Below are 23,396 nucleotides of genomic sequence, written 5' to 3'. Positions count from 1 at the left end.
GCCACGGACTGTACACACTCTCTCTGCTAAACTGCGAGAGCTCTGTGTCCGCACCAGCTGTGTGCATCTGTCCTTTAGGACTCTGCGTTCTCGGTTATCTTCCCCATGCACAGGTACAGAGCGCCAGGTACAACCAGGGTCCCAGAAAGATCGCCGCTTCTTCCCGCTGCAATTCTCAACGTACCTAGAACGCAGCTGAGCACCTTGCTGAGGTCCGAAAACGTTTTCTTTCCTCAGCAAAGTCTTGAGGTGTGGACAAGGCAGAGCATGAAGGTACTTCCGGGAAAGGAGGTGGGAAGTACCATGAGCTCACTTCCATGGGCCACTTCTTACTTGGCAGGCGCTGTGCAAAGGGGTTCCTGTGCATTACCTAATTCCACTCTAACGACTCCAAGCAGGGCAAGTACCATTTAATTCTCAGTTTACAGATGAAAAGTAAGGGAGATTTAAGTCATTTGCCAAAGGTCGCACGACTCTTGAGTGGAGAACCAGACATGAACCCAAGCCCTTGCTCTTGGGCTATTTTCCCCTTTCGAGATCAGATGCATGCCCTTGGGCTTTCTGCAGTGGGAACTGGGAAAAAAAAACCTGGGGAAGGAAGAAGGGGAGGAAGGCTGACAACTGACCTGGAGCAAGCACGCCCCAAGCCAGTAGAATAGCTTTAGCCACCTCTGAGCAGCGCTTGGCCTATTCTGGTCTGTCCCTGACATGCCAACATCTGGGTAGACCCCGGATGATGTCACCAGCCCACTGAGAAACAAAGCATTCTTGCTCTCAGAAGCCCCAGCTGCAACTTTTTAGGGTGCCATCTAAAAGCACCCCCCCCCACTTCTCAAGGTATAAGAACACAAACAATCTGGGGAAATATGTTCAGAGAGGGTTTTCCCAATCAGACTCCGAATCGGGCCAGCGCCTGACCCAGACCCTAATCCTACTCACATACCAGCCTTCCAGAACCTTCCAGCCAGGCCCAGCCCCACACCATTCGTAGTTTTTGCAACATTTCATTTAACCTCGCCTCCCCCTCAACCTGCCCATCTCACTGAGGCCACCAGCTGCCAGCGCCGCGTGAAAACGTATCAGCGCCCCATTGCCGAGGGCAGCCAGATGGAGAAGGAAAAGGGTCAGAGGCCTGGGGGCCCACCAGCCAAATCCATCCCAGCCCCAGAAGCTCAGGAGGTTTCATGCCAATTGCTAAGATACTCAGGATAGGTGGTCCCGAAATAACCACATATCCACAAGAAAGAAAAGATGAAAGCATTAAGGCCCCAGACCTCTGCAGCTAGATGGGGAATTCACGGCGTTACAGCAAGGCGTCCTAGTGGCCAGTCTTCCAGGCGACAGGGGATTCGTTTTCAGCCTGGCCTGAACTGGGAGTCTTTATTCCTACCAGAGAGGCAGCATGCTGACTGTGCAGAACCACAGACAGGAAGCAGACTTCTCAGAAACAGAAAACCCTAGGGACACTTGAAGAGAAAAGAGAGGGGGGAAAAAAAAAAGCCAAAATGGCTTAAAAAAAAAAAATGGGGATTTAGCAGAGAAAATATTGAAGCAACACAATGGATAAACCCTCTGTACTTAAATGTAAACTCGGTAAATTCCTAAAGCTGAAAAAAGTTCTGGACACTATAATCCCCGCCCTGCTACAGGGAAGTAACCTCCCAGCACAGAACTTCATGAAATACATAAGGGAAAGGTCAGCCAAATTAGAGCACAGCAAGAGGACGAATGGGGACCAGATACAAACAGAGACTTAGTCACAGCTCAGCGAGGAGTGCGACATTCATATCCAAAGTCCACCGAAGGATTTGTTTGTGGCACTGGTGAAGTCACTTGAGTTTCCTCTCTAGTTCTCTTTCTCGGCGTGGATTCAGTTGGTCTCAGCCGATACCTGACAAGGCCCCAAGTTAAAGAACTCGAGGGGCACCTGGGTGGCTCAGCCTTCGGCTCAGGTCATGATCTCAGGGTCTTGGGATCGAGCCCCACACTGGGCTCCCAGCTCAGTAGGGAGCCTGCTTTCCCTTCTTCTCCCCACTCTTGCTTTCTCTCACTATCTCTGTCATCCTGTCTCTCCCTCTCAGATAAGTAAGTAAAAATCTTAAAAAAAAAAAAAAAAAAAAAAAGAAAGAAAGAAAGAAAGAAAGAAAGAAAGAAAAGAAAGAGAACGAACTCCTCAAGTACACACAGATAAGCACCCGGACCACCGTGCGAACCAGCCCTCTCCCCTCTCTTCCAAACATCTTAGCCAGGCTTCAGCCCGAATGTGTCCCTGTTCTCAAAGCAGCATTGCTGAAGCCAAGAGAGGTGGACAGATAGACAGAAGACACTGCGACCTCCTCCCTGGGCTGAAGCTGTGGGAAGAGATGGGCCCCTCCCCCTCCTCACCTGAGGAGGGAGCACTAGCACCAGGCAATGAAAATAAAAATAACCCATTGACGTTACACTGTGGATGAGGAGAGGCTCATGGGATTGCTCCCTTTTGTGTTGCCATTTTCTTTTATCCAGAATGAAAGGGAAACCTAGGTAGGCGAAATAGATGAGGGCTGGGTCAGTGCCTCTGTCAAGCAGAGGGCAGGGGGTGGGGCGGATTGTGGGGGCAGTGATTCTCCTATAGGCGAAGGTGTCACAGCCTCTGCCTCGGGGCCTGAGGAAGACTTTGAGCAATGTCTTCACAGTGCAGTGTTGGCCAAGACTCAGAAGGCTCCGGGGCCATGCCCTCTAACGTTCCCTAATGGAAGACTGGTGTTTCTGTGATAGCCAGCCTCTTATGTCACTCTTTAAAACAAGTGAGCCCCAAACAAGAAAGCTTCTCAAACCAAGGGACCATCAATCAGCCCGTGCTGGAACCCAGCGCTGCCCACGGGGTAATGAGCCAGGAGGAGGAGAATCTGGCATCAGAGCCAATCCCAGTTCTGCCACTTGGGATAGAGAGCTGTCCTACTTTGGGCAAGCAGGTTCCCATCCAGAGCCCCCATTTTCTCAGTGTAATCAGGATCATGATACCTCATCCAAGGGTTGTGATAAAGCCCTGGACACAGAGTAGGCGACCCATGAGTGGTACCTCCCTAAGCCCCCTTGGTCTTCTGTAGACAGAGGCACACGTGGTGGGGCCTGGGAGGGTCCTTTAGAACAAGAGCTTGCAACAATACCTGTGGCTTCATCCCACCACTTTGAAAATGAATTCTTTTTTTTTTTTTTAAAGATTTTATTTATTTATCAGGGGGGGGTGGAGAGCACAGGCAGACAGAATGGCAGGCAGAGGCAGAGGGAGAAGCAGGCTCCCCGCTGAGCAAGGAGCCCGACGTGGGACTGGATCCCAGGACACTGGGATCATGACCTGAGCCGAAGGCAGCTGCTCAACCAACTGAGCCACCCAGGCGTCCCTGAAAATGAATTCTTACACAATCTCGTCTGCATAACACCTGCATTTCCAGACCCCCTTTTCCAACATTATTTTCTACTTAAATAGCCCCGTTAGGTAGGTGTTATTATTCTCATTTTTACAACTGAGAAAAGTAAAACTAAGGAATGTTAAATAACTTGCCCTACTCATCTTAGACCCCCCCATCCCTCCGGTCCTCAGCTCCTCGATCCAGAACCCACTCTGCCACCCCACACCGGCATCATCATCCCTTAAATATAGACTTCCTGAAAGTTTCCTAAGTTCCAGGCATGGTTCTAGGTACTGGATGCCCTCTCTGACTTGTCATCCCAAGAGTAGCACTGTCCTGCTCTAAGCCAGCCGTTCTTCGATCCCTCGTGGCCGATGGTACATGCAAGGGAGGTGGCCAGAGTGATAGACGGGGACACATCATGCTGTTACCAGCTGAGCTGACTGAGGATGACTGTAGGGCATGACTGGTAATCTGCTATAAGACGTTCTGTGCCCTGTCTCTTGGGGTAAGGAAGGCACAGTCAGGTGGAAAGCATATCAGGGGAAAGAGAAAGACCATCCAGATGGCCAGTGGTTCTAAGCCAGGGCTGAGATATATACATATACATATACATATACATATACATATACATATACATATACATTCTGATATATACATATCAGAATCATGGAGGGGGCTTTTCAAACATTCTAGTGCCTGGACCCAACTCTCAGAGATTATGTTATTGAGCTGTAGAGTGGGTCCCAGCGTCTGCATATTTTGAAATCTCCCCACGTGAGACTAGCATGTTTCCAGGTTGACAACCCACAAACAGGGCCTTGCCTGTTTGCTGAGTATGGTCTGCTGACCAGCAGTACTGGCAACCCCTGGGAGCTGGTAAGGAATGCAGAAACTCAGGCCCAACCAGACCTCATCATTCTGCCTGTGCACTTTAACAAGGTCCCAGGTGACTTGTGTGCCCACAGAAGGTGGGAAAGGGCAGGCTCCTTCCTGTGAGTCAACCAGAGAAGTCCCCCACCCTAGGCCCAGCTGGGAGACACAGCCCACCTGCTCCCCATCAGGCAGCGCACACTCCGTGAGGTAAAGCAGGGGAGCTCAGGTGACTGTCGGGAGCCACGCCACCAAGCTCTGCCTTTCCTGTCTCTCTCAGAGCTGCCTGACCCCGCATCACGGAGCTCCGTGTACAAGAGCTGCTGGGGTCCCAACAAAACCCTTCTGTGCTGGAAGGAATTTCAAGAGCTAGACCCTGTCACCATTTCAGTGACCAGAAGAAAAGGAGTGTCTTTCTCTTCCACACAGCCCTCTCTCCCTTCCCGAGTACTCTTTAAGGAAGAGGCCAGCTCAGGACAGCCCCGCCTAAGCCCAACCCCAGTGAGACATCGAGCTGCCTGACCAGCCATAAAGGCAGCACTGTCCTTGGAGGCAAGGAGGTGGCTGGTACCAGCTACGCCTCATGAAGAAGGGAATCCTCGAGGAGAGAAGGCCAGACAGAGACACACACAAAATCTTGCCCCTGCTGGCATCCTGCAACCCACTCGCAGATCTGCATCCCTGCTACCACTCTGTCTTTGTTTCTGTCTATCAGTCATGTGTGTGTGTTGTTTTCACACGTGCCTGCCTTTGCTCTCTCATTAGACTGAGAGCAGCCATCCCGGCTCCTCCTTTGTCACTGCCCACAGTACCAAGTACAGAGACTTACGCCCAGCAGGGGCTCAATAAATATTATTTGTATTCATGTGCACACATTTTCTAGGAGCCAAACCCATAGCTCCAGGCTAACAAAGAGAGCTACTCACTAGCAGGCGTTCATTAAGGATTACTATCAGCACACTGAGATTCTACGGGGGAAAACAAGAAAACTGTAAGGCACATCTTCAAAAAGCATGCAGTCTGGTTTAGGAAATCAGATTTATATGTGCCAAACCTAAGACCAGAGACCCACGGAAATCGAGCACATTTATGATAAGGTTAGGCACGCCTATGTACACTGCATATGCCAACACAATGGAAATTTTCTACTCTGGTCTTTTGACAGGTTATTATTACTTACTTACAGAGTGGCTTTAAAAAAAAAAAAGATTTTATTTATTTGACAGAGAGAGATAGCACAAGCAGGGGGAGCTGCAGAAGGAGAGGAGAAGCAGACTCCCCACTGAGCAGGGAGCCCGATGTGGGGCTTGATCCCAGGACCCTGGGATCATGACCTGTGTCAAAGGCAGATGCTTAATGGACTGAGCCACCCAGATGCCCCCTGGAGAGGTTTTAGACACTCTGAAATGTTGAGTAGAGGGAGTGCATTTTCACAATGAAAGAAGAAATGGGCTGAGACTCTCATGTAAATACAGACTCTAAGGCAAAATTTACTAGGCTACAAATTGGGTCATTTTAGCATGCAAATGTGCACACACATGGTCTCGCCTTAAAAGGGCCATTTACTAGTTCCCCCAATCCACACTTTTGCTTTCATTACAAGGACTGCAAAGTCAGATGGGGTAAACTAGGCTGATGCCAGAAAGCCCACGCATTTCCTAGTCCTAGCCAGAATTGTTTTCTAGATCCCTTTGGGTTGCTCTAAACATTCTCTGGCTTTACCTTCTAACCTGGCATCATTGGGGAGGAAAATCTTTCAGAGGCAGGTCAGCACCCTGGACAGCAGCAAGCTCCCTCCCTGAGCCCCTGAGAGAAAGTTCCAGCATTCCGGTTTGCCCAACGCCCTTTCAGAAGGAACTAACTCTCAAACACCATCCCAGACACAGAGCAAGCTCAATCAAGAAGCTTCAAATGCTCCTCACCAACTACTCAATCAAGGTCGGGATTCTCCACACTCTGGCCCCAGCCAGTCCCTCCAGCTATACCTCCCACTGCTCTAGTCTGGCCAGTACAATGCCTGAACACAGCTTCCCTCCTGTGAACCTTTGCTTATGTTCCTGTACCCCACCAGAAAGGTCCATTTCCTCCATCTACTCAAATCCAACCCATCCCTAGGCCCAAACCAGCCCCTGCTTCTCTTCAAAACCTTCCCAAAGGACATTAGTCTACATGAATTTCCTCTCTTCTTTGATACCCCAAAGCATTATTGGTTTAGATAATGCTTTAGGGAGCTTAATTACTTATCCTCTTGCACAATTACTAGGTTTATCTGTAATTTTTAAAGTTCCCAGTGGTCCAGTATGTGAAGAACTACCTCTGCCAGCAACTAGCCGTGCAGCCACGAGCAGAGTATGTAGCCCTTTTGAGTCTGTTTCTTGGTCGGTCAAATAATGATCTTGGATTAGACCATCTCTAACATTCTCTGAGATTAAAGATGCTCTCAAAACAAGAAGCCACCTAGAAGTGTGCCATGCAAATAGAGCCTTTGAAGACTGACTGTAGGTGCAACAAATATTATATATATTTTATAATATATTAAAAAAAAAAACCCACAAGGCATAGCCCAGGGCTTGGGTCAGCCAGAGAACTCTGATTTAGTTCCCAACGTGAGTCCCAAAGCCTTCAATTCCACTCAGTGTGTGCTGATGATCAGAAAGAGATCTAGTTTCTGTCCTGTCCTTGTCTACGTCAGCATAGGAAAATCGCCTGTGGCCTCAAAGGCATTTTCCTTCATAAAGAACATGTCACCACCAACGTGTGGAAAAATACCACACAATGGACATTATAACAGTGTCTCCAATATAAACACACACGTACAGGCCAACCAACAGCTGACAGCGGTGTTAACTTCACCACTAATGATGCATAAGCCCAGACAGACTATGGCAAATAACAAAAGGCATCATCTTTGGTGATGCCCCCAAATAAAACATTGGCTAATCTCACAGGTGGAAGTTCCAGAGGGGACGGAGAACTGACTTAAAATTTCAGCTCAGTGTTGTACTTCCTGTCAAAAATCCTAGTTATAATTCTTCCTTGTGTTTGAAATCCTATTCTCAAAGCATTCAGTTTATGGATCCACAGGCACAATAAGATATAGGGATGACTTTTCCTCCCTCGTACCTGGAGAAATTAAGGCTCACAAATGTTCAACAATTGTTGTGTTGCAAATAAAGATCTGAACAGAATCAGGATCCAGTTGGACTAATTCCACTAACATAGGCAACATGTACCCCCCCAAGCACAAACACACATGAACATACACACACTCTGAGAAGTCTTAGTAATATAAAGAGACAAGTTACGAAACTCACTGACCCTGGAACTGGAAGATTCCACAGAATACTTGCAAAAGATGCTACTGCCAAAGGAAATTGGCCAGCATCAATAAAGAAGGAGGGAACTCTCACCGGGAAAAGTCCTTGGAATTGCTCTGCCAGCCATTCACTTGCATCCCAGAAAATCACAAGATCAGAGAACAAAACTTAGCATCTGGTCAATCCACCCCCACTGGCCTAAACTAGATCCAGGACAGTGAGCTCAGCACAAAAACCATCCTCTTTTAGGCACTCCCCCAAGCTGGTCATGCTAAGTTTCCAGAAAAGGAAAGCACAGAGACTCCAGCACAATAAGGTTAGAAGAGCAAAGACTCCAGCACCCTGGGTCCTCTACAATTACATCTCAATAAACCGTCCCCAACACATTCCCTCACTACTGAATTACACGCACCCAACCATACCATTTATTCATTCCGAAGATCTGCACATTCCTGCTCTTACTCCAAGAGTTCTGATTATTAAGTCTTCAAGTTTTGCTATCTCAAGACCTCAAGTACTTCCTCTCGCAAGAAGCTTTTCCAGATCACCTAAGCCTAACATAATCTCCTGCCAATCTTCGAGCATTTACTGTCTGGAATTAGCAAATGTTTCTTACATATGAACACATATCTTCATTTCTCTTTAGGGAGGAGACGGGGTCTCATGAGCCTCCAGAAGATGGTGCCGGACCCCTTGTGCACACAGCAGGTGCTCAACAAATATTGGGTGATGATGATGACAACGAAAGGACCTTCTCAGAGGTGCAGCTCCCACTGAAGGGCAGAACTAGGTATAAAGCTCCGCGCACCTGGGGCTGGGTGGGGTGGGCGGAAACAGCCCAAAAGAGAACCCACAAGTCAACAGCCGCTCACACAGCCTTCTTCCAAGTCTGGGTGCTGGGGGCTTTCCTCATTCTAGGACTGAGTAGGAAATCCTCCCTTCCTACCCCTGAGCCGCTGATCCCAGGCTGTTTATCTCGTTAACTCTGTTGATTGTGATCCTGGTAAGAGGTTCTGAAGCCCTCCAAGCCCCTCTCTAATTAAATTCATTAGAACAGATTGGGGCTTTCTTTCAGCATCTCAGAAAAATTAACAACACGATTAGCATCATAATGACGGGGAGAGGGGCTGCCAGGGAGGCCTTTCAGGAGGGGCTGGCCCAGCTTGGGAGGGGATGAGTGAGGAGGAGCAGGTGAAGGAGGAGAAAGCAGATGCTCAGGCAGCTGCTTCCCAGAGAAGGGAGCGGCAGGAGAGAGGCGGGATGACAACGGCCCCAGGAGATGAGCCCACCGCACCGCAGGCGCTCTAACTTTATCAAGGCATGACCTTTGGGAGAAGAAGGGCAGGACAAGAAATTAATCAATGACATATTCCAGAGACATGAGCTTCTAGGACAAGAGACTTGCAGCAATCTTCTGGTTTTACAAACAGAAACACATTTAAGCTCTGTTCAGGATAGAGCCGGAAGTAAAAGAGAAGCCCCTCCTGCTTTTCAGGGTGATGTCCTTTTCCTATAAGACTTCACCACAAGGACCTGGGGAGAGCAGGCTAGATGAGGGAGGTCACTTCTTTCCCAGGGAACCCGCACCCATCAGGTTTTAACTTATACACCTGGTGGGTTCCCTCATCTAGGATAATCTCCTCTTCCACCAAGTCAAGGGATTCTGCAGGCCTCAGCCCCACTCTCACCTCCTCTGTGAAGAGCCACTGACATTTGGTGAGTACTTATTACCAGCCAGGTGCCCTGCTGGGGCCTTCACTGCCTTCTCACATTTAATCCTTAGAACAGCCCTGCAAGGTTCATATTAACATCTCCACGTTACAGATGGGCAAGCTGCAGCTCCTTGGAAGAACCAAGGTTTGAATGTAAGTCTGACCTCAAAGGCTGAGTTGTTTCTACTACGCCTGTCACCTCCCTGACTCTAACAGTCATATGGAGGGATCACTCTTGAAGTTCTACTCTCCAGGGTCTGAAGACTTAATTGTATACTGTCTTAGATGATTCCTAAGAGTTGTCATATATTTCCATGTATTTCCCCCATTTGAAAGTTTCTGTATCCTTCAGAAGGACATAGGAGGTACTCAAAGATGTATGATAACTGGGCCTTTCTAATAGATTTTCCTAGACAGCCTTGGGCTAAAACATCCCAGGTTTTTATTTTTACTCTCCAGTAATATATAGGAGAGGCATATGAGCTTTGATGGCAAATACACACAGGTTTAAATTCTAGCTCTACAACTTACCTGTTCTTCAATCGTAAATAACCACCTTTCTGACTCTGCTTCCTTATCTATAAAACCAGAATCCTAGCAATACTTCTTTTTTTTTAGGGTTTACCTTTATGAAGATTACATGAAGTGATGCATACAAGCACAGAGTAGAGTGCCTAGCACACTGCAAACCATCTAGAATGATGACTATGATAGTATGACACTTATTTTTCTTGGCCTGCCTCGAGGTCTAAGGAAAGGAGGGTGGCTCAGGAGTTCTCCAGTTGACTGGCACAACCTGACTGGTGCTGCTGGTCAGCAGAGCTTCGGAAGTGCCTACTCAAGCACCCAGCACGGCCATTAGCTCCCAGAGCCCTCCCCTGTAAGCCCAAGGACCAGGCCGGATGCATCCAACCTCTGCCCTTGCAATTAGGTGTGGGCTCTAGCTGGGCATTTTGAGTAAATGCTCCAAAGTTTGATATCGAGCTGCTCTGGCCGAAACAGGGTTCCCAGGGAACCCTGGGAAGACAATCCTACCGTGTCTACCATGACCCCTCAGCCATGCTCCTACAATGCCAAGAACTCATCCAGCCTCTGCTAGAGCATTTCTTGTACTGAATTTTCCTTTGTTTTTGTTTCTGTCTCTCCAACTCACTCAGACCCCAGTCCCTAACACAATTCCTTGGATATATTCAAAGACTCAGGACACACTAATGAAACGAGCTAAATTTAGTGTGTGGGGAAGAAGGGGCCTCCTCAGACAGATAAGACTGAGGGTCTCCATCCTCACGTTCTTTCCCAGTTCAACTGTGGATGTGCCCGGTGTCCTGTGCTCAAGGGAATAACTTCAAGGGGAGGCCCTCCCCCACCTGGACTTCTCTGATGAATCCCACCTGGTTCTGACCTCTCCAGGACACCAAGACCCTTCCCCACCTACCAGAGTTTGGGATTTTCCTCCTTATCTTGTTTCTGAGCACACACCTCGGCGTATACTTGCTACTTCCCATCAGATAGTTAGCTCCTGGGACGGCAGACTGGGCTTCTTTTCCTCTGACTCCCTGTAACATTCTAAGCATACCCAGACCACAGCTTGCCCCTAAAATACAAGGGCTTAGGAGATGGTAATGGGAGAGTTGAGTAGCCTTGAACTTGCCCCAGAGTTCCCTCTGGGTGCCCTCCCCCCATGGGCTAAAGCAGCACCCACTGAGGTTCAGCTGTCCTAGCTCTTCCCCCTAAAGCCAGGGATCTGGTAATATCTTACAGCTCACCTCCTCTTCTATCCTTTTCCTTAGTCGACTTTAGGGCCAGACTGGACCTGCCCTTCTGGACAGACTCACCCAGTCATCTTCATGGTTCTGGAAGCGAGGGGGCTGATACCACTGGAATGAAGGACCCGCCTCTCTACATCCTTGTCCAGATGTTCTCGCTCAAGCTTATCTGTGGTACTTGTCTGTTTACTTGTCTCTCTTCTCCAGGACACTGGGAGCTCTGAGAGACCAGACGCTGTCTCAGTTTTCATCTCTACAAGCCCCACACGGAGCAGGGCAGCAACTGCAGGCTTCATTTGTATTTGCTAAATAAATAAGTACGGAGCCCGGAGCCCGGCCTTAAGCCGGTTGGCCTTGCCCCCAACCCCCGCTCCCCCACACCCCCGTCCTCCAGGCCCAACAGACTGAAGACTACACTACTCTGTCTCCCCCCTCAACTTTCTGGTGTCCTAAGGATTTCTTTTCTGTAAAGACTAAGTGATGAGCCTCACATGCCAGCTCTCTGATGGGCTTAGAGGACAGTGGTGCCAAGGGAAGGGAACAAGATGCAAGAACAGAGTGATGGGAGCCTTCGAATTCTGTCCCTCGGTCACTGCAGAAAAGGAACCTTCCTCTGTACCTCCTCCTCAGATAGCCAAGCCAGAACTCCCCCCCACCCCGGAGAACAGCCACCTCCTCAATGTGCCCCGAAAGCAGCAGCCCCGGAAGCCAGTCGGCTTCAGCCCACAGGGAGCCCGCTGCATGAGGCTCCAGCTCTCGGGAGAGCCCACTCCTCTTTCTCTGTGCCTTGATTTATCTCTGCGAAGCCTCTGTGATGCTAAACTAGGGATCTGGGATAACAGTCATTGCACAAAACCAGCAAATACGTACCTTGTTATCAGAATCCCCCACATAACCTCAGCCCCAATCAAGCATTTCAACGTCAGAACCTTAATCCAATCAGCAATCCCGGAGAGCTCCAGGTGTTGCCTCCTCCCCCGGCCAGGAAAGGCCTGGGGAAGCTTCCTGCCCCACCCCCTATGACGGGAGGGGGCGCAGAAAGGTTACAAAGTGGTGGACAGCCAGCCCCCTAGACGCATGCCCTTCCCCCTTGCCAGGCAGTGCCTAAGTCCCCTTTAGGGTTGTAGCACAGGAGCTGGAGTCCAAACACTGGGATTTTTAAAGAGAGGGACCCTAACGGAGATGGGACAGAACCCATCAGCAATGTGCTATTCACCCCCAATTTAAGCCCTGGGGATTTAGCTGAAGTCCCAAGACAGGAACTGGGCTACCATCCCCTGTCCGAGGGAGCAAACACAATTTGTGGGGTTAAATGTGAATGAGTCTCTTTCCTCATTTGTGCTATTCTCATTCTTTATCTACACACACACACACACACACACACACACACACACTTTCAGCTGACTCCAAAGGGGAAGATATTAATCCCTCAGAAGTGCAACTCAAAAAAACAAAAAAGGAAGAAAAGAAAACCCAGCAGTTTTCTCAACACACACACAAAGAAGGGCCAACTCCGTCAACAAAAAAGATTAGAATGACACTCCCCCTCCCCAATTTCGTCCAATTCCTCCTGTAGCGCAATTCCACCAGATCCAACCATCCCCAAACCAGAGCAGAGGACAGGTTTCTGCCTTCCCTCTTCTCCCTGTTCCCCACTCCCACAGCTGGTATGGCCCCTGTCCTCCAGAGCCTCCACTCACTACACACATTTTCCCCGGGCTTCTCCTATTTATGTCTCAAGTTCGGTGGGTTCTGAACCTGCTGGTCTCTGGCCCCATACAAACAATTCAACTCCTGCCCAACCATGTCTCAAAGGCCTGCAGTCTGCCGTCGCTGGAGCTTTGATTGGGCCCCAGCAGGGCTCATCATGGTTCCAAGGGTAGCTACACCAGGCCCTCATCCCAGGCAGACAGACAGGCTGGAAAGGGGCACTGTCATCTATTCCTCCAGACTGGGGGAGGAGGCATCTCTGCCCAACACACACACACACACACACACACACACACACACACAGCCTGCTGCCAAATGCCAAGAAAGGAATCAGGAGCAGAACCTGGCTTGAGGCAGGAGAGGGGCTGCTGTGGGGACCAGAGTCTAAGTGATTCAGCAGTCTGCCCTCTCTCCAGCCCAGCCCATGGGCCACACTCATGGCAGCTGTGCCAACTTGGAGGCTGAAGAAGAATTGTCTCTAAAATCCAAAATTCTCCAACCTTCCAGCGGGGCTCCACATCCAGGCCTTTGCATCCCAGAGCTCAGAACAAGACCAGTAAGCGGTCCTCAGCCATTCCCTTGGACCTTGCCTCTTGCCCAACCTAGTTCCCCTATGCTTAGCACTCCCTCCCACAGCCCATCTAGGAAACCAACCTGAACCAGGGAAGGCTGAGGAACACAAGAGGCCGACTACCCCCCAGCATCCTTCACCCCCAAGCCATGAATTGGATCAAACATGAAGAAAGAGGTTATAAGTGGATTCCGCAACCGTGACTACATCAGGCCTTCAGAGCCCTAGGCCTCCCCAAGCAGGGAAGGAGGGCCCCGTGTCAGGTGATGGGGGCTCAGTACAAGCCTTGTGGATACACAGAGCACCAGGAAGGGCAAATGGGAAAGGTGATGGGGGGCAGGCCAGCTAATAGACATGAAGGGGAAGATGGGGTTCTTGAGAGGGACTATAGTGCAGGAGGAAACCAAGAGGCAGCTGGGAAGCGGCTGGGACAGGGTGTGCAGAGGGACCTGGGGAGGACAGAAACTGAGGGAGCAGATGGAGAGACAGGCACACAGAGTGACGGGATATGAGGTGGGGATGAAGACAGGGGAGGCCAAATTGAGGGGCTGATGTGAGGGATAGGAAAGATGGGGTCATCCAGAGCGGGGTGTGGAGGTAAACAGGTATAGGGCAGCGCTGTGGATGAGGCAGGGACGGAAAGCAAGGAGAAGAGGTCGAGGATGCAGGGAGAGGGAGGGAATGAGGCCAATGAGACAGAAAGGGTGTTGGGGTGGGCAGGGGGGTGAGAGCTGAATGGGGGTGGATGCAGATATCCACAGAGCAGGATGGATTCGGGGCAGGTGTTGGTGTGGAGACGAGAAGGGACGGGGATGTAGTCAGAGGGGGATGGGGACCGGTCGGGGGATGGAGACGGGCAGAAGAGGGCGGCAACAAGGGGGTGTCGCTAGATGGGTTTCCAAGACCCCCGTTCTACCGCACCCCCACCTGTCCGGTATCCGCGCTCGCCTACCTCCGAGGGCGCGGGCTCCGGCCCTGGGCGCAGTCCGTGCTGTCCGTCGCCGGCGCCGCCACTTCCCCCGCGTCCCCTGCAGCGCCTCTCGCCGCCAGCCGCCGCATTAGGGCAGAGACCGGCCCGTGCGCGTCCCCGGGCGGCCGGCGCGGCCCCGCCGTCCTGCGTGCGCGCCCCCGCGCCCCTCCCTTCGCGCGCCGGGCGGGGACCCGGACGGAGAGGTGGGGGCAGGAAGATGCTCCGAGCGCCGCCCCGCCCGGCGCGTCCGAGAGCGGTTCGTTAGGCCTGCGCCGCCGGGAAAAAAAGCTCCTCCCTTCTCTTCTCCCCGACCCGCTCACCGGCATTGGAAAGGAGCGTCCGGGAAGCCCCCGCGGTATCAGGTTTTGCCCTGAAAATGCCCCATCCACCATCAGACAGTGACTTCTTGGGGGCAGAAATGTGTCGGAGCGCTTGTGTTCCCAGGGAGACTTGCTTGCTCCGGGTAGACTCTCCAGGGACGTTTGTTGATTGAAGAATGGTTGGGATCCCGAATTAGGGGTGTCAGAAAGTTGCGATTCCTGCAGGGGCTAGCGTGGTCGTCGTTTAAAAACGGGAGATTCTGTTCTGCCCTCCGGGGACGCAGGCCTGATCCCAAACTTGAGATAGGATGGAAGAAGTCCAGTGACCGGGAGGCCAGAGATCTCAGTGTTAGTCCTGGCCCTGTGACTAAGTCTCTCACAAGGACATGACACTTCCTCAATGTCCTCCTCCAATGAACAGTGAAAAGTTGAGGGCGGGATCTTACAGGTAACTGACAAAATGTTCCCCTCTTCCGTTGGCTGCTTTGAGACCTGCAATCAGAGCTATGGGGTAAGGACTATGTCATGGGAAACAGAGGACCTTCCATAGGGCAAGGGCCTGAAAGCATAGCTGCCCCTGGGCAAAAGTTTCTGCAGGACCCTCATCTACACAAACAATCTGATTTCACTCATGATCTTCTCAGCATCATTCTGGCAGCCTGGCCTCACACAATCCGATGAATGAAATAGTGTACCCTCCTGGAGCCTGGCCTGACCCCAGGCCCTGGGATGGCCCTGTAGCCCATTCTTGAGGCTCCTGGGGGTGTCTGGTCAACCCCTTTGGGGAGGGGCAGGAGGGAGTGTACAGGGTTGGAAAATTCTCTGAAGGGGAGAATCTGGAAACTGGGGAGCCCCGTCCGGATGACACTGTCCCCAGGCATTGGAGGGCCTTAGAGAACTCAGAGGAAGGTGCTTCAAAGCACCAGGGCCCCTCAGGCCTGAACCCAGGGCAGGACCCCACTCTCTTCCTTACCAGAAGTGTCCACGTGACTGGCTCAATGGGAGAAAGAAAATAATTTTCCTTTTTAAAAAAATTATTATTTATTTATTTATTTGACTGACAGAGATCACAAGTAGGCAGAGAGAGAGGCAGGCAGAGAGAGAAGCAGGCTCCCCGATGAGCAGAGAACCCAATGTGGGGCTCCATCCCAGACCCTGAGATCATGACCTGTGCCGAAGGCAGAGGCTTAACCCACTGAGCCACCCAGGCACCCCAATAATTTCCCTTTTTTAAGCACTAAATTCATCCACTGGGTTTCTTGTATATATCAGCGACTTGCTGTTTATAGCGCTAGGACATAGGTATTTCATAGGCCATACTGCACAGTGGCTTTGCCATTAGCTCTAGAGGCAGCCTGTGGGAGTTCAAATCCTACGTCCACCACATCAGATCTGGGTCAACTTGGGCAATTTACTTATTTTCCTTTTATTTCTTTAGAAAATATAATTAAAGCTACACAAACATAGAGCTGAATCAGAGTCCAATCATTCTATGAGATTTCTTAAAAATACATTTCCCTCATGCTCTTCCTTGCCAGAAGCCATCACTTTCAACTCTTCTGAGCTGTTTCTTTTCCTCCCTATTTCTAAATAACGTGCTAAATTGCTACTTCTTGCTTCTGGTTCAGGCATTATCTCTTGATGAGTAGTGAAAACCCTATAAGACACACTCTTTCAGCCCTATCTTCATCTCTCACATAGCTTTCCTGTCCCCCCCCCACCTCCCAATTTCGTCATGTCTTGATATTGGTTATATCCAAAGAAGTATTTACTAGGACAACTAAAACCCTATTCACAACTGACCTTTGCTTTTCCTGCAAACGTTCTGGTCTTTTCTGGACTTAATAATTATCATGTTTTGTTTACTTATTTGTTTACAGTAATTATAATTCAACTCTAAATTCTCCATCAATTGTCTCTATCTGTATGTTCCGAACTATCAGAGATTCTATTAGTTTTATCTCCTTGAAGATTCTCTCTGGAACCTTTTGACGAGTTCCAATCTCTGTTGGTGTCTCTGTAGGCGGGACGTTGCTACTGACCTCATCAAACTCAGTTTCTTCATCTGTAAAATGGGGATAATTATATTACCTCCTAGAGTTATTATAAGGATAAGCAAAATAATTCATGTAGTACAATGTTTGTCATATAATAAACACTTAATAAATATTGTCTTATTATTACTCGAGAGGAGAAAACAAACCAGCCCAAGCAATGGTTTAAAGCCCAGATATGTCTGAAGGCGCCTACTTAATTTCACTATTTTAGGGCAGGCCCTAAAAATCTTAGATTTACAATGTTAGAATCTTCCAGTATAGGCAAGTTGAAGAAACACAGGATTTTCCAGGAAAGTCCTGGCTGACCAGCGGCTGAACATGGGCAGATCACTTAACCCCTCTATGACTTATTTTTCTCATCTGTAAATTGGGGTGAGGTTCAAGGAGATAAGGTACTTTGTAAACCAAATGCTCTGCACAAATATTAATTACTACTTCTATTTCTTTCCTTCATTTTTTTTTTTTTTTTAACAGCTGAGATAACTGAGTCCTGGAGAGAAGATGAAGCAGATAGGAATCAGGCAGTGATTTGGTCATTCAAACTGGAGCTCCTATCTCTTGACCTTAGTGTAAAGAAGCAAAGTGCAGGTCTGATGGGCATGTAAGGCCCCCAGATGCCCAGATGGGGTAGAAGCAGGGGTTTCCTTGGCTTCAGTGTCCTCAACCACTGGCCTGTCCTGATCAGGGGACACCACCTGCTGGTGGTGATGGACACCAGGAACAAAGACAGGCCTGGATCTGGTGCAAGCTGTTCTGCTGGTGTGTCAGGAACAGAACTTCTCAATGCCAAGGGCAGACAGTGGTTGCTTTTTTCTTTCCAGACATTCATCTGGCCTTCCTGCTTCCCCTTCTTCCCTGAATTTGTATTTCAAGTTCTGGCTGAAACCCCAGTGGGCGTGGACTCTTGCTGACCCTGGACCTGAAATCCTACTCACTGTGTTCTGTCTCATGGTGAATGGAAGGTCACCAGTGACTTTCACATCCTCTAGCTTCTCCTTGCTCCCAGTCAATGGCACAAGCTCTGCCTAAAGCCAGGGGAAAAGAAACACGCGGGCACTAAGTCTCCGATGTAGTAGGACTGGGCATGTGCAGGGATGGTGGAAGCTGAGGGACAGGGCCGGACCCCAGAAGTGTCTGTTGCCAAGCCAGTCTCTTACACGTGGTCCTCAGAAGGTCTGGGGAAATTGGCTGTTCCATGTATTTGGGGTAGAGGCTTAACTTGATACCATCAAGACTTTGAATAGACCCTTAGCCCCATCAGTGCCGCCTCGAAAAATCCAGGCTGTAGAAACACTAGCACAAGTCACAAAGATGTGAATGCCTAGAGCTGTTTGCTGTAGCTCATCCAGAGGGCAACAGTCCAATATATTGTGTTCATTTGTGCAATGGAGAGGTATGCAGCCACTTAAAAAAAAATAAAATGCAAACACACACATCTTTTGTTTGTTTATTTTGTTTTGTTTTATTTGACGCGGAGATCACAAGCAGGCAGAGAGGCAGGCAGAGCGAGAGAGTGAGTGGAGGAAGTAGGCTTCCTTCTGAGCAGAGAGCCCTGTGTGGGGCTCGATCCCAGGACACTGAGATCATGACCTGAGTGGAAGGCAGAAGCTTTAACCCACTGAGGCACCCAGGGGCCCCAACACACACACCTTTTTAAAAGAAGAACAGCTTAATAAGCATATGTAGGTTGTTACCCTTTTCTGGGGGAAAGGAAGTTAGTATAAGGGGTGGGAAGAAGAGGGGAGAGGGACTGACACCCTGGGCCAGGTTAGGAGATGAGAACCAAGCACCTGGAGGACATTAGAAGAGACCACATCTTCACTGCAGCCTCTCACGTACCAGGTCCTTGACGTCTGTCATATCACTTGGCTGTCACAAGACCCCAGTAAGATTTGTGGTCATCGCCTCCAGTGTGCTAATGAGAAAAGAGAGACCCAGTGAGGCTAGGAAGATCTCAACCTCACACAGATGAGATATATGGCAAAGGATTAACTGGACTGAAAAGAGAGAGCTGGCCTTGCCCTTGGCTTCTGGGAGGTCATCTCTAAACCTGTGGGATGTCCTACCAGATAAAAGTGGCTTTACCTGGGGGCCTGAGGCCACACTAGGTGGCCTATGAGAACACAATGATTTATGGTGGAGGCTTTGGGCACGCATCAGCTCAACCTCCAGAGAGGCTGGAAATGGAAGTTAGCTATACAGGTGGTCAGCTGTGTCTACCTGACTGAGCCTCAGTAGCAATTCTGGACATTAAGGCTTGGGGGAGCTTCCCTGGTTGGCAGCACATCACTGGAAAGCACTGCTGTCTGTGTGTCTCCATGGGGAGAAGCGGACTACAAGCTCTGCATTTGGAGCTCTCCTGAACTCTGCCTCAGGTGCCTCTTCTCTGGGCTGACTTTAATCCGAATCCCTTCGCTGTAATAAAATGGAGCTATGGGGGCACCTGGGTGGCTCAGTTGGTTGGGCGTCTGCCTTCAGCTTGGGTCATGGTCCCAGGGTCCTGGGATTGAGCCCCACATCAGGCTCAGCAGGGACCCTGCTTCTCTCTCTCCCTCAGCCTGATGCTCCCCCTGCTTCTGCTCTCTCTCTCTGCCAAATAAACAAAATCTTAAAAAAAAAAAAAGAAAGAAAGAAAAGAAAAACTTAACTGTAGGTATTCTAGCTTCCGGTGCGTTCTGTGCGTTCTACTGGCACATTATAGAACCTGACCATAGTCTTGGGAATGCCCAAGCTTGTGAATGATGTCAGAAGTGAGGGTGGTCTTAGGGGCTGCTGCTAACTTTGAAGATGGTAAAGGGTGGAATTGGGATTTGCACAAAGATCTCGGAGACTCCGCCCCCTTCCCAGTCCTCCACACTCTTACACTGACCCACGGTGGACAAGTGCTTTAGGGAAGAAATTCTGGCGCCGTGAGGAAGAACAAGAACAGAGTGAGAGCCACACTCAGCAACAGCAAGGTGGGCGGGGGAAGACATAGGAAAACAAGCTCAGGAGTGTGCTCAAAGGGACACTAGAAGGAGCCAATTTTAGAAAGTTTCCAGAATCTATGTCCCTCACAATGCAGGAGGGCAAGAAGGCAGGTGCAGAGAAAGCGGATGGGAGAAGCGTCCAGGGGGCTCCGGTTTCTTATAGGTCCTGCAAGAAGCTAGAAGCTATGATAGACAACTCTTTAGCGTTTACTGCCCCCCACCTGGTTCCAGGCTGGAAGGCATCTTTCCACCTGCGTCCCCTCTCCCCGTTTTGGAATTTAAAAATAAAAAATAAAATCTGTTTTGGATTAGACTCCCACCCAGCACTGCTGAGAGCAGAACTGGGCTTCTGATTGCCAGGCTGTTGGCTCCCGGATGCAGAGCCTGCTTCTGGTGTGTGGAATTAGTTTTCTACCCCTAGGCAGGCGAAATTCCATTCCCAGTAGACTAGGCAGTAAACAAGGAGCAGGTGGAGAAGAAGAGAGGCCCCAGAACAGCAGGTAGCCAGGCTAGGTGTGTGTCCTAGCCCTGTCCCTGCTCCTAGTGAGGCAGACTGGAGCCATCCTGGTACCTACTTCTGCACAGGGCACATTTCCCTTTTAAGACTAAATGCAAAGTTAGTTTGGGGATAAATTTTACCTGCATCTGGGGCGCCTGGGTGGCTCAGTGGGTTAAGCCGCTGCCTTCGGCTCGGGTCGTGATCTCAGGGTCCTAGGATCGAGTCCCGCATCGGGCTCTCTGCTCAGCAGGGGGCCTGCTTCCCTCTCTCTCTCTCTGCCTGCCTCTCTATCTACTTGTGATTTCTCTCTGTCAAATAAATAAATAAAATCTTAAAAAAAAAATTTTACCTGCATCAATGTATTAGAGAAGGACTTTTTGGAGCTGTTCTCTACTGCAGAGAAAGTCCTGCACCTGCTTCCCAGCAATAATAGGGAAAGTTGACAGCTCTCTCTCTCTGACTTCCTACCAGCCAGCAAGAAGACAATCAGCTTCACACTTTTCTCTCTCTAAATGTGTGAAACCCTGGTTTTCTAGAGGCCTTTAAGGACTGATCTTCCAGGCAGGCTGCTTTCTGATCCTGTCCCCAAACAGGAGAATGAACACAATCCCTCCCCAGCTGGGAAATCCTGGCATTTAGAAAACCCTTGTCAAAGGAGCTTTTTCTTAAAACTAAAAAAATAATAAAAATATTTTTAAAAAACGGGCTGCCGGCCTGGCTCAGTCAGAACATGCAACTCTTGATCTCACGCTGGGTGTAGAGGTTCCTTAATTAAATAAAACTTTAAAAAATTAAGAGAGCTTTTTCTTTCGCACTTGTCTTGCAAACCTACTTGTAGGAGTAGAATTCAGAGAGATCATGCATGGCTAACCACAAAGGCATCTACATCATCACGATCAAACAGGTAAGAGATATTAAACAACTTCTTTTCCCGAACCTCCTTGCTCATTTTAACTTTGTGGTGTACTATTTTAAGACCCAGCTTAAACACAACTCGCATTGGGAAAACTCTCTCTTTCTGCCAGACCCAGCCTCTCATCTGGGCAGCAGAGCACATGATAAATTCTCCTTCCCTGCGCTCATCACACCGTGTTTCCTTATCGGTATGTCTCCCCAGCTAGACTGCAAGTTTCCTGAGAGCAGGGACTCCTGAAATCCAGAGAGCCCAGCACAGGGCACTGCTCAGGGCTGAAGCTCTGGAGTATTTGTTGAATGGGCAACAGGATTCATGAATAAAAACAGAGCTGCGATGAACATAGATAGATCTTAGTGTGGCATGATGGTAACCACTAGCAGCATGTGGCTATTTAAATTTAAATTAACTAAAATAAAAGAGTTGTTCAGAATGGGTCATTCGAAGTCCTTCCCTATATGCGGTGCTGGGCTCCTTGCTGGTCAAAGAATTACACCGACATCTGTGGTCTGAGACAGGCCTGAGACCATCTAGAAGCACACACTATAAACAATGCTCTCTTGAATAAATATGGGCTAAATGAAATACACAGATTGCCATTAGGTGTTGTCAAATACATAAAAATTAAACAGACCAAAGGAAAAAAATATAAAGAAGTCTGGCTGTTTTTACAGCCTGAATACTAATGTGTTTCCCTACTTATATTTGAAATAGACATGACTTTGCTAGATTTCTTAGAGAAATAAACATAGTAGCCAGAAATAACCATGCTGGGTATGGAAATATGGCCAAAGCAAATATTTGTGCTCATGTAGCAACCACAGAAGATCTCTTACATGGAGCCACTGATTTCCCGGGTAAAGTAAAATTTACAATGGTCTTCCCTATTGTTTTCTATAACCCGTTGCAATGTTCCATCCACTGCAACATTCCAACCTCCAAACTATCTTTCGGACACCACCTCTGTACACAGCAAATATATAAACGTCCGGTGACCATATGTCTGTTTTCTATCAGGATAACGTTTCTGTGTCTCTGCATCCTGTCCATCTCCTATGGGCTCTGATTTTACTCTGCCAGGGGAACTATACATCCAAATGATTAAGAGTGCCTCCTGCTGCAAGGACCCGACTCAGCAGGCTGGGGAAAAGCTGAGGAGCAAGCCAGGGGCCCTGCGCTCCAGACCCCAGGCTCCTCAGTTTCTGCCCCATCCCCCACCCTGCCCCTCACCCCCAGCACAATTCCTGCCGGCTGCCAGCGCTGAGAGCCAGGAGGTAGCAGCTGAGAGCCTGGCCTATGAGCCAGGCCACCCCCAATTAGTTTATCTTATTAATGCCAATTTATTAGCACAGAACCCCTGGGAGGTGAGCAGGAGGATGTTTTAAATAAGCCACTGCATTTCCTGTCCGTAAGCTTTACACCTGAGCTCAGGGCTCAGCCAGGCCTGAGATGGGTGGCCTCCTGCCTCCTGCCTCCTACCTCCTCTGGGTGGGTGGCCCTGGGGAGAGGGGATCTGACTGGGCAGATGGGAGAGCGTGTGCTTCGCCACACAAGATTCATCACAATTTCAGAAGCGTTTGTGCAAGCTTCCCGTTAAGGGTCCTCTAAGAGTGCATTTACGACCCAGAATTTGTCTATCAAATAACAGTGGCTTTGTAAATGCAATAGCCTTCATAATTAAATCTTATTCCCTCTCAGGCCTCCAAACAGACTAACTTCTTCAGGTTCTTAAGTGCTAGGAACTGGTGAAAATGCTATCTTCCCGAGAGGGAGTTCCTAGCTCTGCAAAAGGCCTATCAATTGGGTGCCTGGGTGAATCAGTGGGTTAAAGCCTCTGCCTTCAGCTCAGGTCATGATCCCAGGGTCCTGGGATCGAGCCCCACATCGGGCTCTCTGCTCAGTGGGGAACCTGCTTCCTCCTCTCTTTCCGCCTGCTTCTCTGCCTACTTGGGATCTCTGTCAAATAAATAAATAAAATCTTTAAAAAAAAAAAAAAGAGGCCTATCATTCACTCTCTTTCTTTGAGGCTGGGGCTTAAATAGGTGGGGCCACACGCGTTCAGACACAAGAGTGGATTGGAAGTGAATTGATACATGGCCATAGTTTAACATTATTCCAAGCACCTGAGTTCGGACCAAGTACCACGACCAGGTAGAAGCAAACCAGAGGAGAAGACACCCCTGGCTGTTTCCTCCACTCAGCTTTACAAATTCCAAGAACAGGGGCCCCTGGGTGGCTCGGTCGTAAACCATCTGCCTTCGGCTCAGGTCATGGTCCCAGGGGCTCAGGTCATGGTCCCGGGATCCTGGGATCGAGCCCCGCATCTG

General features: G+C 49.4%; 1 protein-coding gene across 17 annotated transcripts in view; it reads right to left on the bottom strand.

Moving 5' to 3' along the window:
• The window catches only part of NFASC (neurofascin), a 175,899-nt gene extending 161,459 nt beyond the window's left edge, over positions 1-14,440 (bottom strand). For all 17 annotated transcript variants that reach the window (XM_082703875.1, XM_082703891.1, XM_082703890.1 and 14 more), the window contains exon 1: positions 14,294-14,440. In XM_082703875.1, the coding sequence (XP_082560001.1) occupies positions 14,294-14,400 (107 nt within the window). In that variant the 5' untranslated portion in view covers positions 14,401-14,440. The remainder of the gene's footprint in view (positions 1-14,293) is intronic.
• Positions 14,441-23,396: the final 8,956 nt, after the last annotated feature.

Source organism: Mustela nivalis (genome assembly GCF_964662115.1).
Source record: "Mustela nivalis genome assembly, chromosome: 16".
Taxonomy (NCBI): Eukaryota; Metazoa; Chordata; class Mammalia; order Carnivora; family Mustelidae; genus Mustela; species Mustela nivalis.
The sequence above is the reverse complement of the archived record's forward strand: the minus strand, read 5'-3'. Positions and strand labels throughout refer to the sequence as shown.